General features: G+C 41.7%; 1 protein-coding gene across 1 annotated transcript in view; it reads right to left on the reverse strand.

Moving 5' to 3' along the window:
- Positions 1-8,627: 8,627 nt before the first annotated feature.
- BEND3 (BEN domain containing 3) overlaps positions 8,628-22,881 on the reverse strand; it is a 32,136-nt gene continuing 17,882 nt past the window's right edge. Inside the window, exon 3 of the mRNA XM_044674305.1 lies at positions 8,628-11,314. Within this exon, the coding sequence (XP_044530240.1) occupies positions 9,056-11,314 (2,259 nt within the window). The 3' untranslated portion in view covers positions 8,628-9,055. The remainder of the gene's footprint in view (positions 11,315-22,881) is intronic.

Genomic DNA, 22,881 nt, shown 5'->3' on the forward strand with positions numbered 1-22,881 from the left:
AACCTGTTACCATAGAAGGAACAAGAGCTACAAATGGGGAAAGCCAGGCCTCTCTCTGTACTTGGGGCAGCTAGGTGGCACAGCGGATGGAGTACTGGGCCTCGAGCCAGGAAGGCTCATCTTAAGTTCAAATCTGGCTTCACATACTGGCTGTGTGACCCCTGGGCAAGTCACCTGGCCTTGTTTATCTCAGTTTCCTCATCTGTCAAATGAGCAGGAAAAGGAAATGGCTAACCACTCCAGTACCTCTTTAGAGAAAACCCAAATGGGGTCACAAAGAGAAGGAAACAAGTATGAACTTAGTCAAAATACTTACCTTAACTAGATGGAGCTAAGGGGGTGCAGTGAATAAAACACTGAGCTGGGAATAAGGAAGACCCGAGTTCAAATCCTATCTTACAGATTTCTGGCCCTGAGCAAGTCACTTTTCTTTCTCAGCCTCAGTATCTTTATCTATAAAAACAGGAGTTTGGATTTGATGGGCTTTTCCCAGACTTAAGTCTGATTCCTCTTCATAATTCCATTTCTTTATCTGTTAGGGATTGATTTTGTGATTTGGTTGGGAAAGAGAATTTCCAGACAAGTAAATTCCCTCTTACCATTTAGGTTCAACTTTTTTTGCAGCTTATTGGGGTTTTTTGTTTTGTTTTGAAATCCTTAAACTTCTGTCTTCCTATCAGTGCCAAGGCAGAACAACAGGAAAGGGTTAGGCAATGGGGGTTAGGTAAGTTGCCCAGGATCACACAGCTAGGAAGTGTCTAAGGCCAGATTTGAACCCAAGACCTCCCAACACTAGGCCCAGTGCTATACCCACTGTGCTATCTAGCTGCCCATCACAGTTTATTGTTTCAAAGCCCCCAGGACACTGCGCACCAAATTTGGAATGAGAGAGGAACATGACGTTCCAGGGACTTGTCCAGAGTGATGTAGCCAGCATGTGTCCTAGGCAGGACTTGTCAAGTTTTCCCAATATTGAGACCAGCTCTCAATCCACTATACTGAATGTTGTTACTGTGAGGATCAGGAGAGAGGAGAAAACAGTTTGGGAATGTGATGAAAACCATGGCTTTTCTCAGATAGGCTTGGAGAATGATTGACAAATGAGCTTGATTCCCTGTCTGCCTGTGACCTAGGCCACACGCACTTTCTTTAAAGTCAAAATAAGGAAAATGCATTTGGTTACCCAAAAAGGCTTGTATTACAAGGCTCCCTATGGGCAAGAGGGACTCGTAATGTATTTAGGAAACATTAGCGGTGGCATAAAAGCAATTCATAAATGCTTTATGGGACTCTTGAAACTCATTCATTACTCTGTACTAGTGACAGCTGCCTCATAAACTAATCATGGTGAGATTCCATTAATGAAAATGTGAATAGAATGAAGAAAAAACAGTTTAAGAGACTCCATCATCATTATTATAACTCTTAGAGGAAGAGATTCAGGACCTTTTTTTTTTTTTTGCTTTTCTATGAAAACATGGAAACTGCCCCCATTTCCTGCTTGGTAGTTTTTTTTAAAATGGTCTAAAAGTATTCATTTAAACTTGGCACTTAGAAGAAGAAAAGGAGAGTCCCAAGGCTTTTCTCAGGAGCAATCATCTTTTCAAAGAAACTTTCTTTTAAGAAACATGATGCTAATTATATTTCCATGATAAATGGCACTTGCTGTTTCCTGGAAAACTGTGTGGATCACTAGGCAAGGGTTCCATTTTCTCTTCACCTTTTCATGGAAAAAGCTGCACTTTGTGTGTAACTCATGAGTTATGGTTTATTTGGGCAGTAATGGGTTAGAGAGACAAAAGCTCTAGCTATCACTTTTCAGGAAACTACAGCAAAACTGATTTTGTCTGATGGAAAAAAGCACAGAAACTCTCCTACAGGTCACGCCTTGTACGCAGGAGTAGGTGATGCTTTCCCAGAACTGTCCACAGAGAAACCTTCCATTTGGAACAAGGCTATTCTATAAAATTGAGAATCATCAGTTACGGAAAATTTAAAGGCAGAATGGTTTAGGGGGGAAAGGAAGGTGATGATACTGAACAGAGAAAGAAATCCTAAAGTCCTGTTCCCCAAAGACAAAAGCCCACTGACCACCGGTCACCTCCCACTGCTATTAGTAGGAGCTTGGAATACCAGGTTTGGTGCAGTCAGTCGGTGGGGACTAAGAATTATTTTCCTGTTGTAAAAAGAGAATGACAGTTCTAATACTTCAGACTAGAGGTGGGGAGAATCAATCACTCTTAACACAGTAGCTGGGGATATTTTTCATATGCCCAGTGGAAGAGTCCTGAAAACAATTTTTAATATCTATCCCAAGAATAATGCCACGACGGTTAAATTAATAGTGATGAAGGGCTTTCTGAAGAGGATTCAAAGAACACAATCAAGACACAATTAATTTGAATGTCACTTGTTGCCTGTCATGATTTAACTATCCCCTTTATTAATAATCCCCGTATCTTCTGTGGCTCCATCTGATGACGGCATGTAGTTAGGGGCAACATTATTATCCCTATTTGAGAAATGAAGAAACGGAGGCACAGGTGAGGGGAAGGTAAAAGGTTTCAAAACTCCAGTTTTCTGCTTGTCACCACAAGGGTAGAGGCTGAGTTTAACATCCTAAATAGGACAATACACCACCACAAAGCAGGGCTGCTGAGCTCTGCTAATAGCATTCACCTCACACTTAACAACTGTGTATCTCACTCTCCAGAGGAATAAGAGGGCCAAGAAATGGTGCAGCCCTGTGGGTACGCCGTAGGCAGGACAGCAATCCAACCCTATTTGCAATGGTCTTGTCTCACTATTTGCACCAAGCAGAGGAACAAAATTCTGGATTTGATTATACTCGAGGTTTTGTTTCTCATACACTGGTTTCGGGGCAAAGGGGAAAAGTAATTTTCGAGCTAGTTATGATTGGAAACTATCTTCTGAACAAGTCATCTTTGAGCCAATTGGGCTTAAGAACTATTGGGGTGGTGGGTTTTTGTTGTTGTTGTTATTTTTAAAATGAGCTCAGCCTTTCTGGATCTACCAAAATGATGCTCCTGACAACAGCCACATAGATTTCCAAACAACGTCGTCGATGAGTCTGCCATCAGGTACATGCCCTGTTGCCCCGTGTCCTCCTAATTGGGGCCAAGATGGGGGCTTTTAGTCTTCTGTGTTGGATAGTTTTGTTTTTTAATTTAAGCCTTACATTTTCAAAGGGATAATAAAGATCAAAGAAAAATCCCTCACAGCTACACAGCTCACTGAAAAGACAAAAACAATATTATATAATAAACTAGAAAGCTAAAGTGTCAGGTCTACATCTGTCTGCCCAGACATAAGTGTGTGAATGCTGGTGGTAAGGACGAAGGTTTCTGTTCTTGGCAACTGCCAAGCAGGCACTGAGCATTTGTTAGCCTCCTACTATGTGCCAGGCACTGTGCTAAGTACTGGGGATACAAAGGTACAAAACTGCCCTTTGCTCTCAAGGAGCTCAGCTTTTTTTATTTTTTAAACCCTTACCTTCTGTCTTAAAAATCAATACTGAGTATCTGTTCCAGGGCAGAAGAGTGGTCAGGGCTAGACAATTGGGATTAAATGACTTACCCAGCTAGGAAGTGTCTAAGTTCAGATTTGAATCCATGACCTCCCATCTCTACTCCTGGCTCTAAATGCTGAGCCACTTAGCTGCCTCAACCACTGTGGCACTTCCCACTTACACAGTCCTTTAGGATTACAAAGGAGTTTTATCATATAAGATCCCTTTTATTAGATTCCTACTTGTTCCCCTTGGGACAAGTAGTATTATTTTCATTGGGGCTTTGAGGAATTAGGAAGAACCAAGTTCAAATTCAGCCTCAGATATAAGGGTGTATAACCCTGGACAAGTCACTTAAATTATCTGCTTCAGTTTCCTTATCTATAAAATGGGGATACTAAGAGTACTGACCTCAAAAATTTGCTGCAAGGATCAAAATAGATAATAACTGTAATGCACTTTACTAGCACAGTGCCTGTTACATGGTAAGCACCATATAAATGTTAGTTATTTATCATTAGAAATATTAGGTATTTAGCTAGTTATTATCATTATTATTATCTTTAATGTTATTTTCCTGATGTAGTAAAGATAACAATGTTATTCTTATAATAAAGTAATCGCATTATAATAATAAAATATTTATAATTAATAATAAATAATAAAGTAAAGATAATAATAACAATAGTAAAGACAACTAACTAAATAACTAATCTTTATAAAAATAATAAATAGCTAAGATTTATACAATGAACATAGGTCACAAGAGAAATGGGGCTTTAATCCAAGTTTCCTGACTTCCAATCTACTATTCTTTCTTTTTTTCCTAATACTATTTCCACTATTCCATTTTACCCTCTACTTCCAGAAACAGTCAAATTTAATATTTTAGAAACTACTTATCACAATATATGAAGCTATCTATAGAAATACCTGCTTTTTTTTTCCTTTTTAATCACCTATACCTTTAATTTTTCCCAAGAGACAAGGCCCTGGCAATATAGGAATTTCAAGGAACTTGCTTTTTCTTTCAACAAACTCTTCCTTTAAACCCACCGATGATCTGAACGTAATTTCTTCCGTTTTTGTGTTGGGGAACACCCATGATATATTTCAGTCATCATTCACTAGTGATACAGTACTCCGACTACAAGTATTGTCCAAACCCTATTGGGAAGAAAAAAAAGGAGAGCTGGAGAAGCGTTCCTCATCACGACCTGTCACTTCCCATCTCAATGGCCCCGGAGAGGAAAACCTCACTCCCAACACCCCACAAAGGTCCCTCTCTCCAATGAAGCTTTGCCTGAATTTATAAACAGCAAATTGGGAAGAGATAAGAGCAGAGAGAGCAGGAGGCCTTTCTGCCATCTGCTAATAAGAGAGCCCCGTGTCAAGGAAGTTAGTCCAATTTAATTCAGAATGATAAAGGGGAGGATGCTAGTGTGAGTGTTAGAAAGGGCCTGGCGTGTGACCAGGAGGTTCCCAGCCTCCCCCTCGGCAGCAGACTTGCAGGATGTGCTTCAGGGGGATGGACTGCTCTGGCTGACCTCTACCAGGGAAGCATCAGGCCTAATTGTGACCAAAATAGAAGCCACGGTTCAGCAGCAGCACCAGGCACTAGATTCTGACCGAGTCATTTTTCTGTTCTTTGGTGAAGAACATGTTTAACAAGTGGCCCAATTAATCGGAAAGACAAAAATGCAACGAGAGGGATTATAGGTACCTGTGGCCTGAAGATGGGGAGGGGAGCCCCCAAACCGCTCTCCAGACTTAAAACACTAGATTGCCAGACTCTCTGCTTTTTCTATTTTTATGACATTTTATAGAACCCATAAAACAGTGTTTGTATAAAAATTCACACAAAGTTGCTAGAGAGCATACAGTTACAAAAAATAGTCCTGGGTTTCTGTTACATTCAGGTTTCTAAGGATGCACTCGAATCAAAAGGAAAATGCAGCCATTATGGGATATCAGTTCATTATCTTTGGTAAAACGGTTCTTATTTCTCTCCAGAAGGTTTTTACTCTGGCATCCCTTTTATGCATGGTCTGCTATATCGAGGATGTCAGAAAGTGTTAAGGCTGGATCTAAACAGGCAAGCATTTTTTTTCATGGCTGTGTTCATTGTCCTCCGTTCCTGGCCCCACCTTCCTCCCTCCTGGACATTTTTATTTTACTTTTTTGCCTGCCTAGATGTACAAGATGAGAATTCACTTGGCCATAGTCAATCAGAAGGTCTTCTTTTCTAGACTCCCCCTACCCTACCCCCCCAGCCCCCAATCAAGCATGAAATAAAACATTCAGAGACCAAGGTGGGAACAAAGGCCACGGTATACCGGTCCATAATAACCAGACCGTGGCCAACCCAATTATTCTGACCACTTCAGTTCCCTTCAAAGTAGACCCCATTGATTGGTTAATGATTAATCCTGCCTGCCCTCCCTCCAATTTTCTCCCTCCCCACCAAAAAAAAAAAAAAAAGACAGTAAAAAGGTAAACAGTGATAGAGTAGGATTTGCTTCCTTCCTTTAGACATTAAAGCACCTATTACAGGGCAGTTTTATTCCCTGTTGGATTGTGATCATGTAGACACAGCTGGGAGAATTGAAATTACATTCATGACTCTCTTTGTACATTCTTTTCAGACGCCACAGACAGGTGATGGGGAGGGGTGCTACTAAGTTTAGGGGAGAACTGTGCTCATTCTTCTGGCCTTTGAAACGCAAGGCCTAAAAAAGAAAAGATTTCAGAAGCAAAAGGGAGTGCCAAAAGGGTGTCAGTGCTTCTAAACTCCTGGGAAAACATCAAGTATTGCTTAAATATAAAAAGTCCAGTGGAGTGGCCTGACAACACAGAAACACACCATACAGACAGGCTGAGTAAAGATGTGGAGACATTTCCTGACTAAGAGAGATAAGAAAAGGCTTTCCAGAGTTGTTCTATTGCTGGAATTTATTCCTTCTGATTTCCTTCTGGAAGGCAAAACTCTAGGCAGTTAAGACAATAGAGTAGGCTCACCAAGGATTTGGAAAGACTAAAATTCAGAGGTTACAAAGAAGCCTATTTGCTGTTCCCTGTTCATTTCTCTTTTAAAAAAAACAACCAACCACAGGGAAGATGATTATTTTTTAAATGGATTATTAAATGACTGAACCTCTGGAGGAGGAACTGGGCTGGGTTCCATCTTCTAAAAAGGAAGGATAATTTCCATCGGCCTTGGGATCCTCTCCAGAAGCTGTCTAGAGGACAGGCACCTTTTATGGAGTCCTCAGTAGAATTCAACTGGCTATCTGAGGAATGATGCTGGTAGGAGGGAGATGCAATCCACAATCCTTAGAGCAGGCCTAGGAGGGAAGGCTAAGGCATACTGAGAAAGACCTGAATAAAAGAAAATGTGTCACTGGTGGCTCCCAGGGCAACTCCTGGCTGTTTCAACATTCCTGAAGCTGATGAGTGCTCCGGTGATGTGGACAAGTCTGTGTGCACGCTGAAATTTCATTAACTTCACTATGATCCCTAATGTTTGTGGGTGGCAGGGAACAACATTTCCCCTGAAGGTGAAGACATCTATACACAATCAATGTGTTCTAATTCCAGATGCTGTGAAAACTAAAAAATAAACACCACAGATGAAAAGGTAAAAATTGTACTTAATGGTTAACAAAATTGGAATCCTTTTTAACTGTGAATTTCCAGATTAAAAAAAATCTTTTCTCTCTCTCTTTTTTTTTTTTAAGGGGAGGGAAGGAAGAAGAAGAAGTGGGTCTGACTTTCCCAGGTAAAAATAGCAGAAATGTATCAGAAACAGTATTTGAATCGAGGGCTTCGAGGCTCCCAAGACCAGTTCTTTATGCCTTAAGCCACGCTGCCTCTCAAATGATATTTTAAAACTTTTAACATTTTAAAAATCTTAAAATTTTCATGAAGACTGTGGATACAATCTATTAATTTTAATTAATGTAATTAATCTAATCAATAATAGGTTAGCCTATTCAGTTTTCAGTGGGAGGTCCCCTTCTCTTAAGTGTTTGGCCACATAAACACAAAGGAGGCAGTGGCATCTTTTTTGTAAGGATTTCTCAGGGTCTTTGAGGGTTAATAACTCCTTCAATAGCATGACATTAGGCTAGAGTGGTCTGTCTTCCTTACCTAGAAAAACAGGAGTGTTCTACTGACCCAACCGTGACAGGAAGGAATAAACCAGGCACTGAAAGAGTTTGATTTAAGGAGGAATCCACAGGGAAACTGCAAAGTTGTCACTTGGGAGGGGAGGGGGACACAGAGGATGGTCCAGTTTGGGCATCTGGCCCAAATGGCAGAGGCTCCGGGGCAGGCATCAAAGCCAGCCCCCCAAGTGTTGGGGTTTTTTCAGTGGACTCCCCAAGCAACCACTGAGGTGTGGTGAAGTCTCTTCTCACTCTTGAGATTCTGTGACTTGAAATCACTGGGCTGTTTCTGGAGTCTGCCTTTTGGAAGAGAGAGATCTAGGAAATGCAAGTGGCACCTTCTTATCCCTGTAAAGGGAACTGTTTTTAGGCAGAGTTAGTGAACCTAACGGCAAAAAGGAATTTCACAGGAAATGTGTTTTTCCTCCCCCTGTGTGAAATAAGGGGGAGAAAAAAGGGGTAGCTAAATCTCGGTGCTCAAAGTGTGGGTTTCAATATCTGTCTACATTCTTCTCATCATCCAGTGTTTTTTTTTCCCCCTACAGATAAGTGAGCCTAACGTTCTATTGAGTGGGGAGAGGGAGAGGGGGATCACAAGAGAAAACACATGTACACCATGCCTAAACCTTAGTATTGATCACAGTGAAAATAAAAACCTGGGCAGGTTCACCCTACCCATATTAACGTGGTTATCTTGGCCATGCCAAAACCTAGTATAAGAGACAGGGACAGCAAGACCCATCCACTGCCTGTGTTCCGTGCTTGAAGCTGAGATCAGCTCTAACGAACATGGTGCGTCCAAAGATTACAAAAATCTCCAATTGTCTTTTTAAAAAAATTCCTAAGTATGAAAATTTCTGGTTACAGTACTTTAACTCAACTGTGTAAAACCTATTTTTTTTTCATGTAAATGGCTCTCAAAGAGCTGGATGATTTTTTTTGTTTGTTTTCCTGTTTAATTTTTAAAAATTGATAAAAATGGAAGATGCAAAAAGTGGGGGAGAGAAACAATACAGATGCATAACTTGTCATTTAAACAGTAAAAAGGAAAGAGTTAAAACCTTTCCATACTAGCTTGGAAAAATGATTGCTCAGAGTGGTCTGGCTGCCTGAGCACTAAGGGAACTGGGCGCAACTATGTTTTGAGGACCAGAGCCAGAAAAAAATTCAAAGCTTTTTGTCACTTGTGTTTTTAGTTGGTCTCTAAGTGTGCAAATGTAGTTAAGCCACTTCCCATGGTTGCGAGTGGGCATCCCTCAGGGATGCCATAACCACCGCCAAAAAAGAACCATCTGAGTCTCCCCGTGTGCCCTTCACTAAGAACTCAGCGCCCCGACTCTCGGGGTGGAACCAGCTCCCGTCACTTCTTGACTTTCTTGGCTTTTTTTAGGATGTCGCACTTTTTTCTGTTGGGTCTCCGGCACCTCTCGTCGATGCTGGGGATACATTCGTAATGCCACACCTCCTCCATCTTCTCCACAGGGTACACAGCCTCCACATAGTGGCGGATGAGCCGCAGGCGCGTCGGGTCGAGCTGCTTCTTGTTACAAGCGCCGGAGTGGTTATATTGCAGTCTGAGGTTCTCGGGAGTAAAGAGTTCTGGGAAGAGTCTGACGAGGAGCCGGGCGGCGAAGTTGCCCACCGACAGGCTCTGCTGCACGATCTCCCTGACCTCCTTGTCGGACAGCAGATAGAGAGAAGGCACGGGGAAGTCTGGGGAAGGGACGACCAACTCGTCTAAGGGGATCTTGCAGAAGTCCTTGCTGCTCCTCTCGGGGGGCAGCGGAGGGCCTTCAAATTCCTCGCGGAACCTCTCAGGGTTGATTGCATAGTTCATGAAGTCTCTCCTCTCGAGGCCCGGCACGAGCACTTTGCGCTGCTGCTGGTAGGTGCGCCGCTGCTCCGTGTCCCTGCGCCGGCACCTCTCGTCCAGCTTGCCCACAAACTCCAGCGTCCACACGCGGTCGTTCTTGGCCCGGGGGTACAGGAGCTGCACGTAGTGCCGGATGAGCTTGATGCGGGACGGGTCGAGCTGTTTCTTCCCCAGAGAGCCGCTGCAATTGTACTGCTTCCTCAGGTTCTCGTGGGTGAAGAGTTCAGGGAACAAGTGAACCAGGAGGCGGGAGGCAAAGTTGCCTATGGACAGGCTGCTCTCGTAGATGCTCCGGATCTGCTCCTTGTTGAGCAGATAGTCGGACATGGGCACTTCGAAGTCGGGAGGGGGGATGTCCAGTTTATCAAAGTCAATGGGAACCAGCCAGATTTTCTTGGACCTCCGGCCTGGCCGCTCATACTCGAAACTGTCCTCCACCTTGATGATGGACACGTCGTCGGGAAGGCTAGAGGAGTCGTAGCAGTCATCTCTGAGCGGCTCGCACTCGCTGCCGTCCAGGCAGAGGCCCTCCAGCTCGTCGTTGATCCTCTGGGCGCACTGCTGCTGCCACGCTTCCTCCTCCTGGACGTCGGGAAAATAGATCTCGGTGTAGCGGCGGATGATCTGCAGCCGCTGCGGGTCTAACTCCTGCTTGCCGCCGTCGCCATAGCAGCTGTAGCGTTCCGCCAGCTTGCGATGGTCGAAGAGCTCGGGGAAGAGCCGGTGCAGGAGGAAGACGGAGAACTCGCCTGGGGACGAGGCCTCATCCAAGAACTCGTTGAGGTCCTGGGCGTCGAGCACGTGGTCAGCAGCAATGGCGCTGCTCCGGTCCAGGGACAGGGCTTCTTCCTGCTCTTTGTCCTCCAGGAAGTGGGCGGGCTCCACCTGCTCCGCCTCATAGAAGGCAGCCGGTTGGCCTCCGGGCTGACCACTCTCCATCTCCCGCTGCGCCCAGAAGCGGTTGAAGAAGTCATTGACCTGGGGCAGGCACTCCACTTGCCACACAGCAGTGTTCTTCACCGACGGGTAGCACACTTCCACGTAGTTCCGGATAAGCTGGAGGTGGAGCGACTCGAGCTTCTTCTTGTTCACGAAGCCGCAGGTGGTGCAGCTGCGATTGAACTCGCCGTCGCTGAAGAGCTCCGGGAAGAGCTGAACCAGCAGGCGGCAGGCCAGGTCGCCCCCTGACGAGCTCTGGTCCACGATCTGCTTGAGCTCAGCGGCAGTAAGCTGGTACTCGGGGGGCGGCTGGAACTCTGCCACGGACTCAGTGGGGCTCACCTGCTTCTTGATGCGGCTCACCTCCAGGGACAGCAGGTCCACCTTGCTGTGCAGCTGGGACATGTTGGAATTCAGCGTGTTGAGCGTGTAAAACATCTTCTGAATCAAAGAGTAGATGTTGGGGTCACCCTCAGCCCCGGTGGCTACAGCTGCTGGTGTGGCGTTGCTCGAGTCTCTCTTCCTCTGTTCGTTCAGAAATCGGAGCGGTGACGGGCTGTTGCTGGAGGTGACTTTCTCATAGAGCTCATAGTTGGTGAACTGGTCTCCTCCAGGAGGGTTCTTCTTCTCAGTGATCTTGTGGGAGATGCCATAAAGCGGCTTTTTGTAGGAAGAGGTGCTTATGTCGTTCAGGGGCTCCTCGTCACACAGCCACCCGAGGCCGGAGCTCTTGCTTTTGCCGGCCTGCTCTCCGTTCCCGTGGTTGGGAGAGTTGGTGTCTCTGTTCTTCATGCCAGCCAGAAGCGCCTAGGGGAGAAAAAAAAAAGTTTTCCATCGTGGTTAAGTGGGTTCTACATTGATCCTCTCCTCCCCCTTACCCAGGGCACACACACAAGGAGAAATGTTCCTGACTGAGGTCAGAGTAATTTGAAGAGGCACACAGACAGGCAGAATTTTTCCAACTCTGAACTTAGTCCTTCCAGAGAAACCCAACCTACTAAAGTTTGTAGAGGTGAGCCAACCTCCCCCTCTAAGTGGACTTTTAATTACAAAATGAGCCCTTTGTAAACTTAAAATGCTAGCTATTATTGTGATTGCATTTTCCTCTTCTTACTGTTCTCATTATTATAATTCTTGCTAGGAGTGAGAATGGGCTCTCACTCCACAAGACCAGCCCAGACACAGCTCGGAGTTGTGAAAAGAGAACCTGGAATCACTCCACTAATTGTCCAGATCTGGCACTGGACACCTACCCTTGGACAGGGAGAAGGATGGAGCGAAAGACAAAATTGAAAACACAAGGCAGCGGAGTCTTGGGGAAAGTATACTGGATTGGGTTCTAGTTTGGGCTCTGCTACCACCCAGCTGAAAAAATCATTCGCCTCCTCTGTAAAATAGAAATGACAAAATCTGTTCTCTCCTTCCCAGGGCTTTTGAACGTAGACTAGGTTAGTTTAAAAAAAAATGCCATGGAAATAAAAAAATACTACACGAAGCATAAGAAGTCAAGGCTGCTAGGTGGCATCATAGTGCACAGAGCACTGAGCCTGGAGTCAGGAAGATCTAAATTCAAATCTGGATTAATAGCTGTGGGTACCTGGGCAAGTCACAATCTCTGCCTGCCTCTCTTTCCTTTTCTATAAAATAGGATAACAGTAGTATCTATCTTTCAGGATTGTTGAGGATCTAATGAGATAATATTTATAGAGCACTTTGCAGGCTTCAAAGTGTTATACAAATGCTATAATAAATAATTTCCCACCTACCCAGTAGCAAATGCAAATCAAAAAACTGCTGGAGGGTAGAAGAGAGAGAAGCTAGAGCAGCTGAATCCTACTATCCTACCTAGTTGCCAAACCAATTTCATTTTTCCTTGAGCAAGTCCAACCTCTGGCATTCATCCCCTAAGGGATGTTTTCTCTACTGAGGCAGGAAATTACTTGCTAGACTAGGCAGCTCTTGCTGGATTTCCCATAATAGCTATTCAACAGGCCCTACACCCCATATCCCTCCAGTTCAAGATTCTGGTTGGTCCAGAGGGAATCCTCTCCAGTAATAGCAGATCCCTGCAAAGACTGGGTGGTTCCACATCCTATTCCTTTCTCTAAGCTCTCCTATTTCTAAGAACTTCTTTAAAAAATGGAGATACTTCCAACCCTCTTCAAATGCTCCCAGAACATCTTAGAATCCATAAAAGGGTCCCTAAAATTGCTCTATCTTAGCCAGAAGCTCCCTCCTTCTCTGGTGCTGGTCTGGACTAGAAACATAGTAAATGCATTCTAGAGTATGGGAGCTCCTACGGCCCAAATCTGTGCTTTCTCCATTGGAGGGTCCAGAGAACAGAAATGTATTCATCCAAACACAGGACTGGGATCTTTGAAAACAGGGCATCTCCCTTTATTTGAACAGTGCCCACAAGTTAATTCAAGTGCCAGAAGGCTACATGCCCCCAAGGCAGGCATTCATTATTTCCTCTGGTAATTGGTTTCTCCTTATAAACTTCCAGCATCATCTCCAGGGAGAAACAACCAATTTGACATCAATTTTAAGCAAGAATCAGTCAATAAATATTTACTAAGTACTTGCTATTTGCAGTACAGGCACTGTGCTAAGTGACTGGGATACAAATATAAGGAGAAAGATAGTTCCTGGCCTCCAGGAACCTACCCTCTAATGGGGGAAGAAGGTAAAGTCTAGAGCAGGGGTCAGCAACCTTTTTGGCTGTGAGAGCCATAAATGCCACATTTTTTAAAATGTAATTTCGTGAGAGCTGTACAGTGCTCACAGTGCCGCTTCTGTAATAGCGCCTGAAAAAAAAATGGACTTTATGGCTCCTGCAGAAAGAGCCATATCTGGCCCTCAAAAGAGCCAGATATGGCTCGAAAGCTATACGTTGCCGACCCCTGGTCTAAAGAATGACAAAGGCTCATCTGAACCCTTCCCCAAAAATGGGGGTTCTAGGAGAACTCACTGATGGGAGAAGGAACCCACAGGAATGGAGTTAGGAAGCAGCTAGGTAAAGGATATCAAACAAAAGAGACTGGAAGGTGGAAAGCCAACACAGCTTGTTACCAGAGTACTTCATGATACGCCAATGTTTATTGGTAATAATATTTGGCATTTATATGATAGGTTGTGTGTCAATAAGTGCTCTACAAATGTTATTTCATTTAATCCTCACAACAGCTCTGGGAGGCAGGTGTTATTATTAGCCCCATTTTAAAGAAGAGGAAACTGAGACTGAGAGTTCTTGCCCAGATCCACACAGATGACAAGCAACTGAGGAAGGACAGGACCTCCGGGCTTTCTAACTCCAAGTCCAGACCTCTATCCATATGTACTATGTAGCTGCTTCTTAAGAAGTTTTCCTAGATTCATAGGGAAAGTCAAGCCCAGAGCCTCTGAATAGAAGCACTTTTTCCTCAATACTTTTCTAGGGAAAAATTTTGGTGAGATTTTTTTTAGTGTGGCTCTAGGATATATATCAAACACCTATCAGATTCCTTGATGCCTTCAACAGCTGGTATTTCTTCTTGGCCTTGGCTGCCAATAACCTATGCCAGACTTTTCATTTTTGTCTTTTAAAAGGATGGTAGAGGATTTTTTGCCTTCAATGATAGCCTTATGATTCAAGGAAATACCTAAAAACAAAAGGGAATGCCTGATCTGCTGATTTTTATGTTTTCATAAGAGTATTTCAAATTAATTGGTTTCCTCTGTATTACTACGAATTTTTTTTTTTTACATTTTTAAACCCTTAACTTCTGTGTATTGACTCCTAGGTGGAAGAGTGGTAAGGGTAGGCAATGGGGGTCAAGTGACTTGCCCAGGGTCACACAGCTGGGAAGTGTCTGAGGCTGGATTTGAACCTAGGACCTCCCATCTCTAGGGCTGACTCTCAATCCACTGAGCTACCCAGCTGCCCATTACTATGAATTTTATTTTGTACATTTAAAAAATTTCATCTTGAAAAGAGATGTCTTTCACTATATTTTCAAAATATTCCCTATTCCAATATAGATCAGGTTTAAAAAAAAGTGTTTAGCCTCTCTGCCAAATAAATGCCTTGCAAAAAACTCTTAGTAAATTAAGAGGGGGGGATTATAAATCAAATTATGAATCTCACTACTGAGTATACATATCCATCAGCTCCCCCAGAATGTCTACCAGTCCACAACACAGAAAAAGTTAAGAATCTTTACTCTAAGCAATCAAAATGTTCCTAGGCAAATCTGATTGGGTCTCATCCCTGGGGTAGATTCTTGGACTGTGCACTTAATAATTCCATGTATTTATTGGAAAGCCATCTAGGAACTGAGGAGAGCTTCACCTCTAAAGATGATGGTAAATACTAATGAAATGTTAAGAAACTATATAAAAAGTTCTTAAAAGTCAGCTTCATGGCAAACAATGGGAATATTTACTAAGCAATCCTTGGCAAACAGTAAGCTATAAGCAATGTAATGCAGATAATAAGGACCCAATTCATACACAACATTGGAGATTCAATGTGTCAACTAATCCTAATGTAAATGGTAATAAAATAAACAAATTCACTGTATTTATTAATTTCTAAAAGGTTTGAAAGCAATTCCTATTTGAATAGAGAATCCATTAATGAAATCTACAGAGTATATTTTGCTAATTAGTTCTTAGTATTACATTTTCCTAAATGCCTTTCACTACATTTTTGAAATATTCCTTATACCAACATAGATTAGTTTTTTAAATGTTTAGCCTCTCTGCCAAATAAATACCTGCAAAAAAAAAACCTCCTAGTAAAAAAAGAAGGAAAAAATTATTAAGTCAAAATATAAATCTCATTGCTAAACACACACATATTCAAAGTAGGCAGCTATGAGTAGAGGATGGTTAAAAAATGATAGCATATGAATGTAAGGAGATGTGACTGTGCAACAAGAAGATTTCAGAAAAACATTGGAAGATTTCTATGAACTGATGCACTGTAAAATATGTAAAACCAAACCTATACAATATGAAAAAACACAATACCAACAACTGTCTAAATGAAAAGATAACTAAAAATCAAAGGTCTTTTCAAAGAGATAATGCAGTTTTTATCAGGTATATAGTCTCAAGGTACTGTCTAGAAAGAATTCTATGAACTAATGTAGAATTTAAATAAACAGAACTAAAAATACCACACACACACACACACACACACACACAACAATGTAATTAAATAACAGAGGTCCCAAAGAGAACAGAAAATGAAACATACTTTATTCCTCTTGAGAGGCAGAGACTGTAAGGGCGGAATGGTGTATAAAATATCAGTTGTATACAAGGTGTCAACAGTTTTAGTTTGTTTTTTCTTTGTTACAAGTAAGGGCTTAATTCCTAGGTAGAATGGGAGGGGAAGAATATATCCAATAATGACTCTAGCATTATGACATAAAAATCCCAAACATCTTTTTTTTGTTGTTATTCAGTCATTTCAATCAGGTCCAATATTTTGTGACCCTATTTAGAATATTCTTGGCAAAGATATTGGAGTGGTTTGCCATTTCCTTCTCCAGCTCATTTTACAGACCAGGAAATTGAGGAAAACAGGGTTAAGTGATTTTCTCCAGGGCACACAGAACTAGTAAGTGTATGAGACTGGATTTGAACTCTGGTTTTCTTGCCTCCAAACCTGGCACCCTATCCAATTCACCATCTAGTTACCCTGTCCCACCTAACTGCCCTAATAACTTTTTTTATTAAAATTTTTAAAAATTCATTTCTAATGTAACCATGGAAAATTTTTCTAAAAAATTAAAAATTAAAAACAAAAACAAAACAATAAAATGCATTTCTAGGGACAGCTAGGTATCATAATAGATAGAGTTCTTTTTTCTTTCTTCCCTTCTATCCCATTCCTCCTAGTTCTATCTCTTGGTCATACACATTACATCATTCACACTTTCAAATTGTGCATTTTCTTACAATAAAAAATGGTTTAAGAAAAATGTCTGACTTCTTATGCACACACTTTAAAAGACCAACCAAGAAAACCCTTCTTAGGTTCCAAAGAAGAGCATGATAAGTTGTCAGAGCTTTTAATTATATTTGTAAATAAAAGTGTTCATCACAAAAAGAGTCAAGAAGATCTGATTTCAAATCCAACCCCAGCCACTTACTAGCGGTGTGACCCTGAGCAAGTTGACTTAACCCTGTTTTGTCTCAAAAATAAATAAAACAAAAAATAAAAGATGCATTTCTTCCACTTTCAGCCTTCCTACAGCAAATGGATATGTATAAATAACCAAGGAGTAGTCATCTAGCCTTTGAAGCCCTAATTACTAAAAAGTTTCTTCTTACACAGAACCTAAATCTCTGCCTCTCTGCAGCTTCCTTTCATTCTTTCTGGTTCTACGCTCAGGGGGCCAAACAGAACAAAGAGCCAGCTGATCAGAGTGGCCCTGGCTACAGCCGCTGCCAAGACAATCTCGTCCTCGATGCAGTAGCACACTGGACAATAATTGACCTATAGCTGGTTACTGAAGGACTCTAATCACAAGCAAATGGCAGCCTCCTGGTGGTTACTTATTCACTGCCTCCGTGAGGGCAATGCCCTTTTGATTCCCCCTAACTAATCTGTGGTATTCCATGGCATGAGTACAGCCCTGCCTCTCTGCCCGCCAGGCTCTCCTGGCTGTGCTCTTCCCAGAGCCGGTGACAAAGTTGCTGGCAGAGCTAATTTTCATTGTGTACTCCAAAACCTGCATGAAGTCACTAGCCTATTGAGAAATTCCAAAATCTGTATGCAACACAGGACACCCAAATTAAGTGAATTAGAGGGCTGGTGCTCTGAATGCCTTTTGCCTTTTTTTCAGGTTTGAGTTTTACTGGAATCTATTTTTGAGGGCTTAATTAAACAATCAGACATGGCAGACGGTGGGCAAGCTGATTAATGGGCACTTCTGGATGCACAGGGAAGTATGTGGCTGGACCTAAGAAGAGTATTAATCAGCACCGACAAAGTCTTAGACACTCAGAAAATGAACATTCAAATGAGGAGCATCTCTCGGTCACGTGTATTCTCTCAGAAGAGGAGAAGGCAGCTGTAACTGAAAGGCAGGATTTACTATATTCAAGTTCATCTGCAAGTTTGATCATGCCACCTTCATATTCAACAAACTCCAGTGGTTCCCTATCACCTCCAAGATCAAATTCAGAATCTTCTCGCTTGGCCTTCAAAGCCCAAAAGATCCCGCCCCCCCCCCCTCAACTTTCCAGTCTTCTTCTATCATAGTCTTTGATTTAATGACTCTAGTCTAGTTTTTGTTCCTTTCATAAGACACTCCATCTCTCCACTCCCTGCAAGTTCTCTGGCTGTTCTCCAAGCCTGAAATGCTCTGTCTGTTGGATTTCTTCAAGGTCCAACTAAAATCTCATCTTCTACAGGAGGGTTTTCCAATCTCTTTTATTCTAGAGCCTTCCCTCTGTTACTTATTTCCTTTGTATCCTGTTTGTACACCTTTGCTTCTCTCCATCAGATGGTGAGCTCCCTAAGGCAGGGGCTGGCTTTTGCCTTCCCTTATATCTCCACTGTTTATCACAGGGCCAGGTACATAGTAGACATTTAAACATTCACTGAGTAGTTGAATGACTCTTAAAAAATTTCCTTTGTTATTCAATCCTTTCAGTTTCAGTTATGTCTGACTTTTTGTGACCCCTTTTTAGGGGTTTTCTTGGCAAAAATCCTGGTACAGTTTGCCATTTCCTTCTCCAGCTCATTTTATAGATGAGGATCTGAGGCAAACAGGATTATGTGATTTGCCCAGAGTCACACAGCTGGGAAGCCTCTGAAGCCAAATCTGAACTCAGGAAGATGAGTCTTCCTGATTCCAGGTCAGGCACTCTACTGTCCACCACTGTGCCACCTAGCAGCCCTTAAAAACAAAAAAAAAAAAATTTAAAAAGTCTGGAAAACAAATGTTAGTCTCTGAAGTACTTAATTCTGGTTGACTAAAAATACAGAGAGAATCTCTAGAGGAAAACCACAGATGGTATACAAATACCAATATGTGAGGAATGACAGAAGACCTAGAAAATATCATTCAATGGTTGGTCACGTACACCTTTAGTTCTTTAGCATTTCTCAGGCTTACAGAGATTTATCTCATTTTCATTGATTGTGTTAAGGATCTTCCTTTTAGCAAATTAATCTGCATCATGTTAAAGAAGGATTAACTTTGCTCTGGCATCTCCTACAAAGTCAATAGATGTATCTTAAAACAAAAATACACCCATAAATTAAATCACAGATAGCCACTTTGCTTCTTAAATAGCTATGAGTCAAAGAAAATCAAATTAGAGCTTTAATAACCTGATGAGTGGCTCATATGCCTTCCTAGAGATGCCTGTGTTACCTAATGAGTGACCAAGGAGAGCCCTTTACTAATCCTGCTCTCTTTTCAGACCTGATCAATGGGCCAGTCTCCTAGAGTTCAGCAGAGACAGATGGAAGAACCTGCAGTGGAGGGTCTGGTATAAAAAATGAAGGCAAGGGGTAGCGAGGTAGCTCAGTGGATAGAATGTCAGCCTTGGAGACAGGAGATCTTGGGTTCAAATCTGGCCTCAGACATTTCTTAGTTAAGCAACCCTGGGCAAGTCACTTAACTCCAAATGCTCTTCTGCATTGAAACAAATACTTAATTTTGATTCTAAGACAGAAGATAAGGGTTTTTTTTGGGGGGAGAGGGGGTAAAAAAACTAAGGCAAGATGTTCAAGGCTATATAATTTAGAAAAGTGGTAAGGATAAAATACTGCTTTTTTAATAGTATCTATGATAACCAGTTTTATGTAAATTATTTTTATTTTACAGGAGAGATCTCATTTTAACAGCAAATAATCCCTCACCGAAAACAAATAAATAAATTAAAATCCCTTCTAATGTTCCTGACTGTGTTGCAATCCTGCTCTACAATGGTAACGACTGATTATGTGACATTTACATTGTCATTTGGGATGGGGAGAGAAAAGTTCAGCTGAACTATAGCTGATCTCAACAAGATTCTTTTGCTCTGCCTTACGGTAACAATCACCAAGTCAGAAAAAGCTACCTAGATTCCCCCCTATTACCCCTAAATCATTCAGCAAAGAAAATACCATCAGACAGAAAGCATACAAGTCACTTGGACACAAGCAGAGCTCAGAGAAGAAAAAGGGAATGTGAGAAAGGCAAATGTGTGGGCTGGATTCCTCCCTCTTACCCAGCCACCAAAGGGTTCAAAGCATTTTCCTTTTTTCATTTCTTCTAGATTGGGAATGTGGTTTCCCACAACCTAAGTTAAAAAACAAATACCACCACAACAAAAGTATTTTTAGGTCCCTAACATATATTAAAAAACCCAAATTTAAAAATAAAGAAGTTAATACATGATTATTCATATTACAAATGACTTTGGAAAAAAGAGTTACTGCAGGAATCCTTTAAGAACATTACTGTCACAAATGCCATAAATCAGAATTTGATTTTGAGGTTAAATCTGCAGAAACACATCTCTTATATAAAATTAAGTCATACCTGCAAATCCATAGTAGCATTAGGAATCTAAATGGAAGATGAGCCATAAATACTGCTCAGGATAGAAAAATCTATATTTTGAACCACAGAATGTCAAAGATGGAAGGCATCTCAATGGCCACCTATCTAGTCCAATCCAGACCAGGAAAAGAGTCACCACTACAACCCAGTAAGTGGCCAGTCACTGGCTGGATGTGTTTGCATTGAGGTAGAACTTTAAGAGATCCCTAATTACTGCAAAGTTTTTAATCACATGGAGCCTAACTACCTCTTTGTAGCTTCTACTCATTACTACTAGTTCTGTGCACTGGGGCCAAACTGATAAATCCAATTCTGTTCCCACATGAGACCCCATCACATATTTGAAGACAGCTACTGTTTAGTAGTTTTAGTCTTGTCTAACTCTGGGTGACCCCATTTGGAGTTTTCTTGGCAGATGATGGAATGGTTTGCCATTTCCTTCTCCAGCTAATTGTACAGATGAGGAAACTGAGGCAAAGTTAAGTGACTTGCCTAGGGTTATCCAGCTAAAAAGTGTCTAAGGCCAGATTTGAACTCAGATTTTCCTGACCCCAGATGTGGCACTCTATGCACTGTGCCACCTAGCTGCTCCTAAAAACACCTATTTACCCCTATCAAATTTCATTTCAATAGATTCTAATTCTCTTTCCTGCTGAGATCTTTTTTTGGATCCTGACTATTACCCCAGGATGTTAGTCACTGCAACTTATTTAAGAGTTCCTTCCAGATCTTCTACCCCTTTAAGAAAGATATCCAAAGATTTTACCTCATCACTTGCCACCTAGCTACTTGATACTTTTTTGGACTTCATGATCTCTGGAAACTCATTTGGCAAGATAAAATCAACTCTGAAAATCTCACCTCTTTAGTTCATTTCCCACCCAGCTACAGGCCTTCACCATTTTTTTTTCCCTAAAGAAACTGTCTAGTTTTTATTGTGATGCCTAGAAAACAGCAAGCAGACAAGGGTAACAGTACAGTGCAATGATCTGTATCCATTTATCCCCTAAAACCAATCTGAAAATTAGTGCCATGCTTGATTATGTTGAATAGAATGTCTGAATTAACCAAGTAAGAGGGAACACATCAACAGACATTTAAGTTGATGACCACATCTTTATGGCAGCTCAGGCCAACAAAGCAATAAACAATAAAAATAGGGAAAGGTAGCTTTTTTTTTAATTTGAAAAATTTTATTTAATTAATCAATTTAGAATATTTTTCCATGGTTACATGTTTCATATTCTTTCCCTCCCCTCCTCTCACAGCCAATGAGCAATTCCACTGGGTTTTACATGTGTCATTGATCAAGACCTTTTTCCATATTATTAATATTTGCACTAGGGTGATCACTTAGAGTCTACATCCCCAATCATATCCCCGTCAACCCATTTGATCAAGTAGTTGTTTTTATTCTGTGTTTCTACTCCCACAGTTCTTTCTCTGGATGTGGATAATGTTCTTTCTCATAAGTCCCTCAGAATTGTCCTGGATCATTTGCATTGCTGCTAGTAGAGAAGTCCATTACATTCGATTGTGTCAAAAAAGCTATTTTTTTTTAAACCCTTACCTTCCGTCTTGGAGTCAATACTGAGTATTGGCTCCAAGGCAGAAGAGTGGTAAGGGCTAGGCAATGGGGGTCAAGTGACTTGCCCAGGGTCACACAGCTGGGAAAGTGTCTGAGGTCAGATTTGAACCTAGGACCTCCCGTCTCTAGACCTGGCTCTCAATCCACTGAGCTACCCAGCTGCCCCCCAAAAGTAGCTATTTTTAAAGAAGCTTTCTGATCCATTTTGTAATTCTAAAAATATCATCACGTGGTACTATGTTCACATCACACCAAAATAACACACCTTTCTCCCTTCCCCACTTTCCCCTTTATGTGTTGTTTTTCCCCCAGAAGATTGAGAGATTCTTGAAGTCAGGGACTATATTATGCCTTTTTCTGCAAACCCAGTGCTTAGCACAGTGCCTAGAACACAGCAGATGCTTAATAAATGTTTGTTGACTCTGAAATTTAATAAGCATTTTACCTATCCCTTTATCCATAGTATTAAAAAACTGTTCAAAAACATAGGGCCAAGCAAGGATCCCATTCCATTAGAGATCTATTTCCAAGCTGACATCAAACCATAAGGTCTATTTTGGGTTCCAGTCATTCAATCAGTTCCAAATACAACTAACTGTACCATCAGATGACTGCTGGCAATCAGCCATCTTTTTCACAAGAGTAACATACAAAAGGATTGCTAAGATATAAGTAAACTTTAGGAGCAGCTAGGTGGTGCAGTGGATAGAGAGGACAGGACCTGGAGTCAGGGAGACCCATCTTGGGCAAGTCATTTAACCCTGTTTGCTTCCATTTCTTCATATGTAAAATGAACTACAGAAGGAAATGGCAAACCACTCTAGTATCTTTGCCAAGAAAAAAACCCAAATGGAGTCATAAAGAGTTGGGCTTAACTGAACAACTACAATAAGTACATTTTATAGCATTTTCTTGATCAAGTTTATAATTCTCCCAAAAAAAGGAAATCACAATGGTTTAGAGTGGGTTCTTAGTGAACCCAAGCTAATTCTCTGTAGCTCCCAATTTCTATTCTAGATGGTCATCAATTATATCTTTAGTAATACATTCTAGAACATTTCCAAGGGTTGGAAGTCAAGCTCACTAGCCTGTGGTTTCAAGATTCCCTCTTCTCTCTCTGTCTCTCTGTCTCTCTGTCATTCTCTCTCTCTCTCTCTCTCTCTCTCTCTCTCTCTCTCTCTCTCTGTCTCTCTCTCTCTCTCTCTCTCTCTCTCTCTCTCTCTTTTTTT

This window comes from Gracilinanus agilis, chromosome 4 (genome assembly GCF_016433145.1).
Source record: "Gracilinanus agilis isolate LMUSP501 chromosome 4, AgileGrace, whole genome shotgun sequence".
Taxonomy (NCBI): Eukaryota; Metazoa; Chordata; class Mammalia; order Didelphimorphia; family Didelphidae; genus Gracilinanus; species Gracilinanus agilis.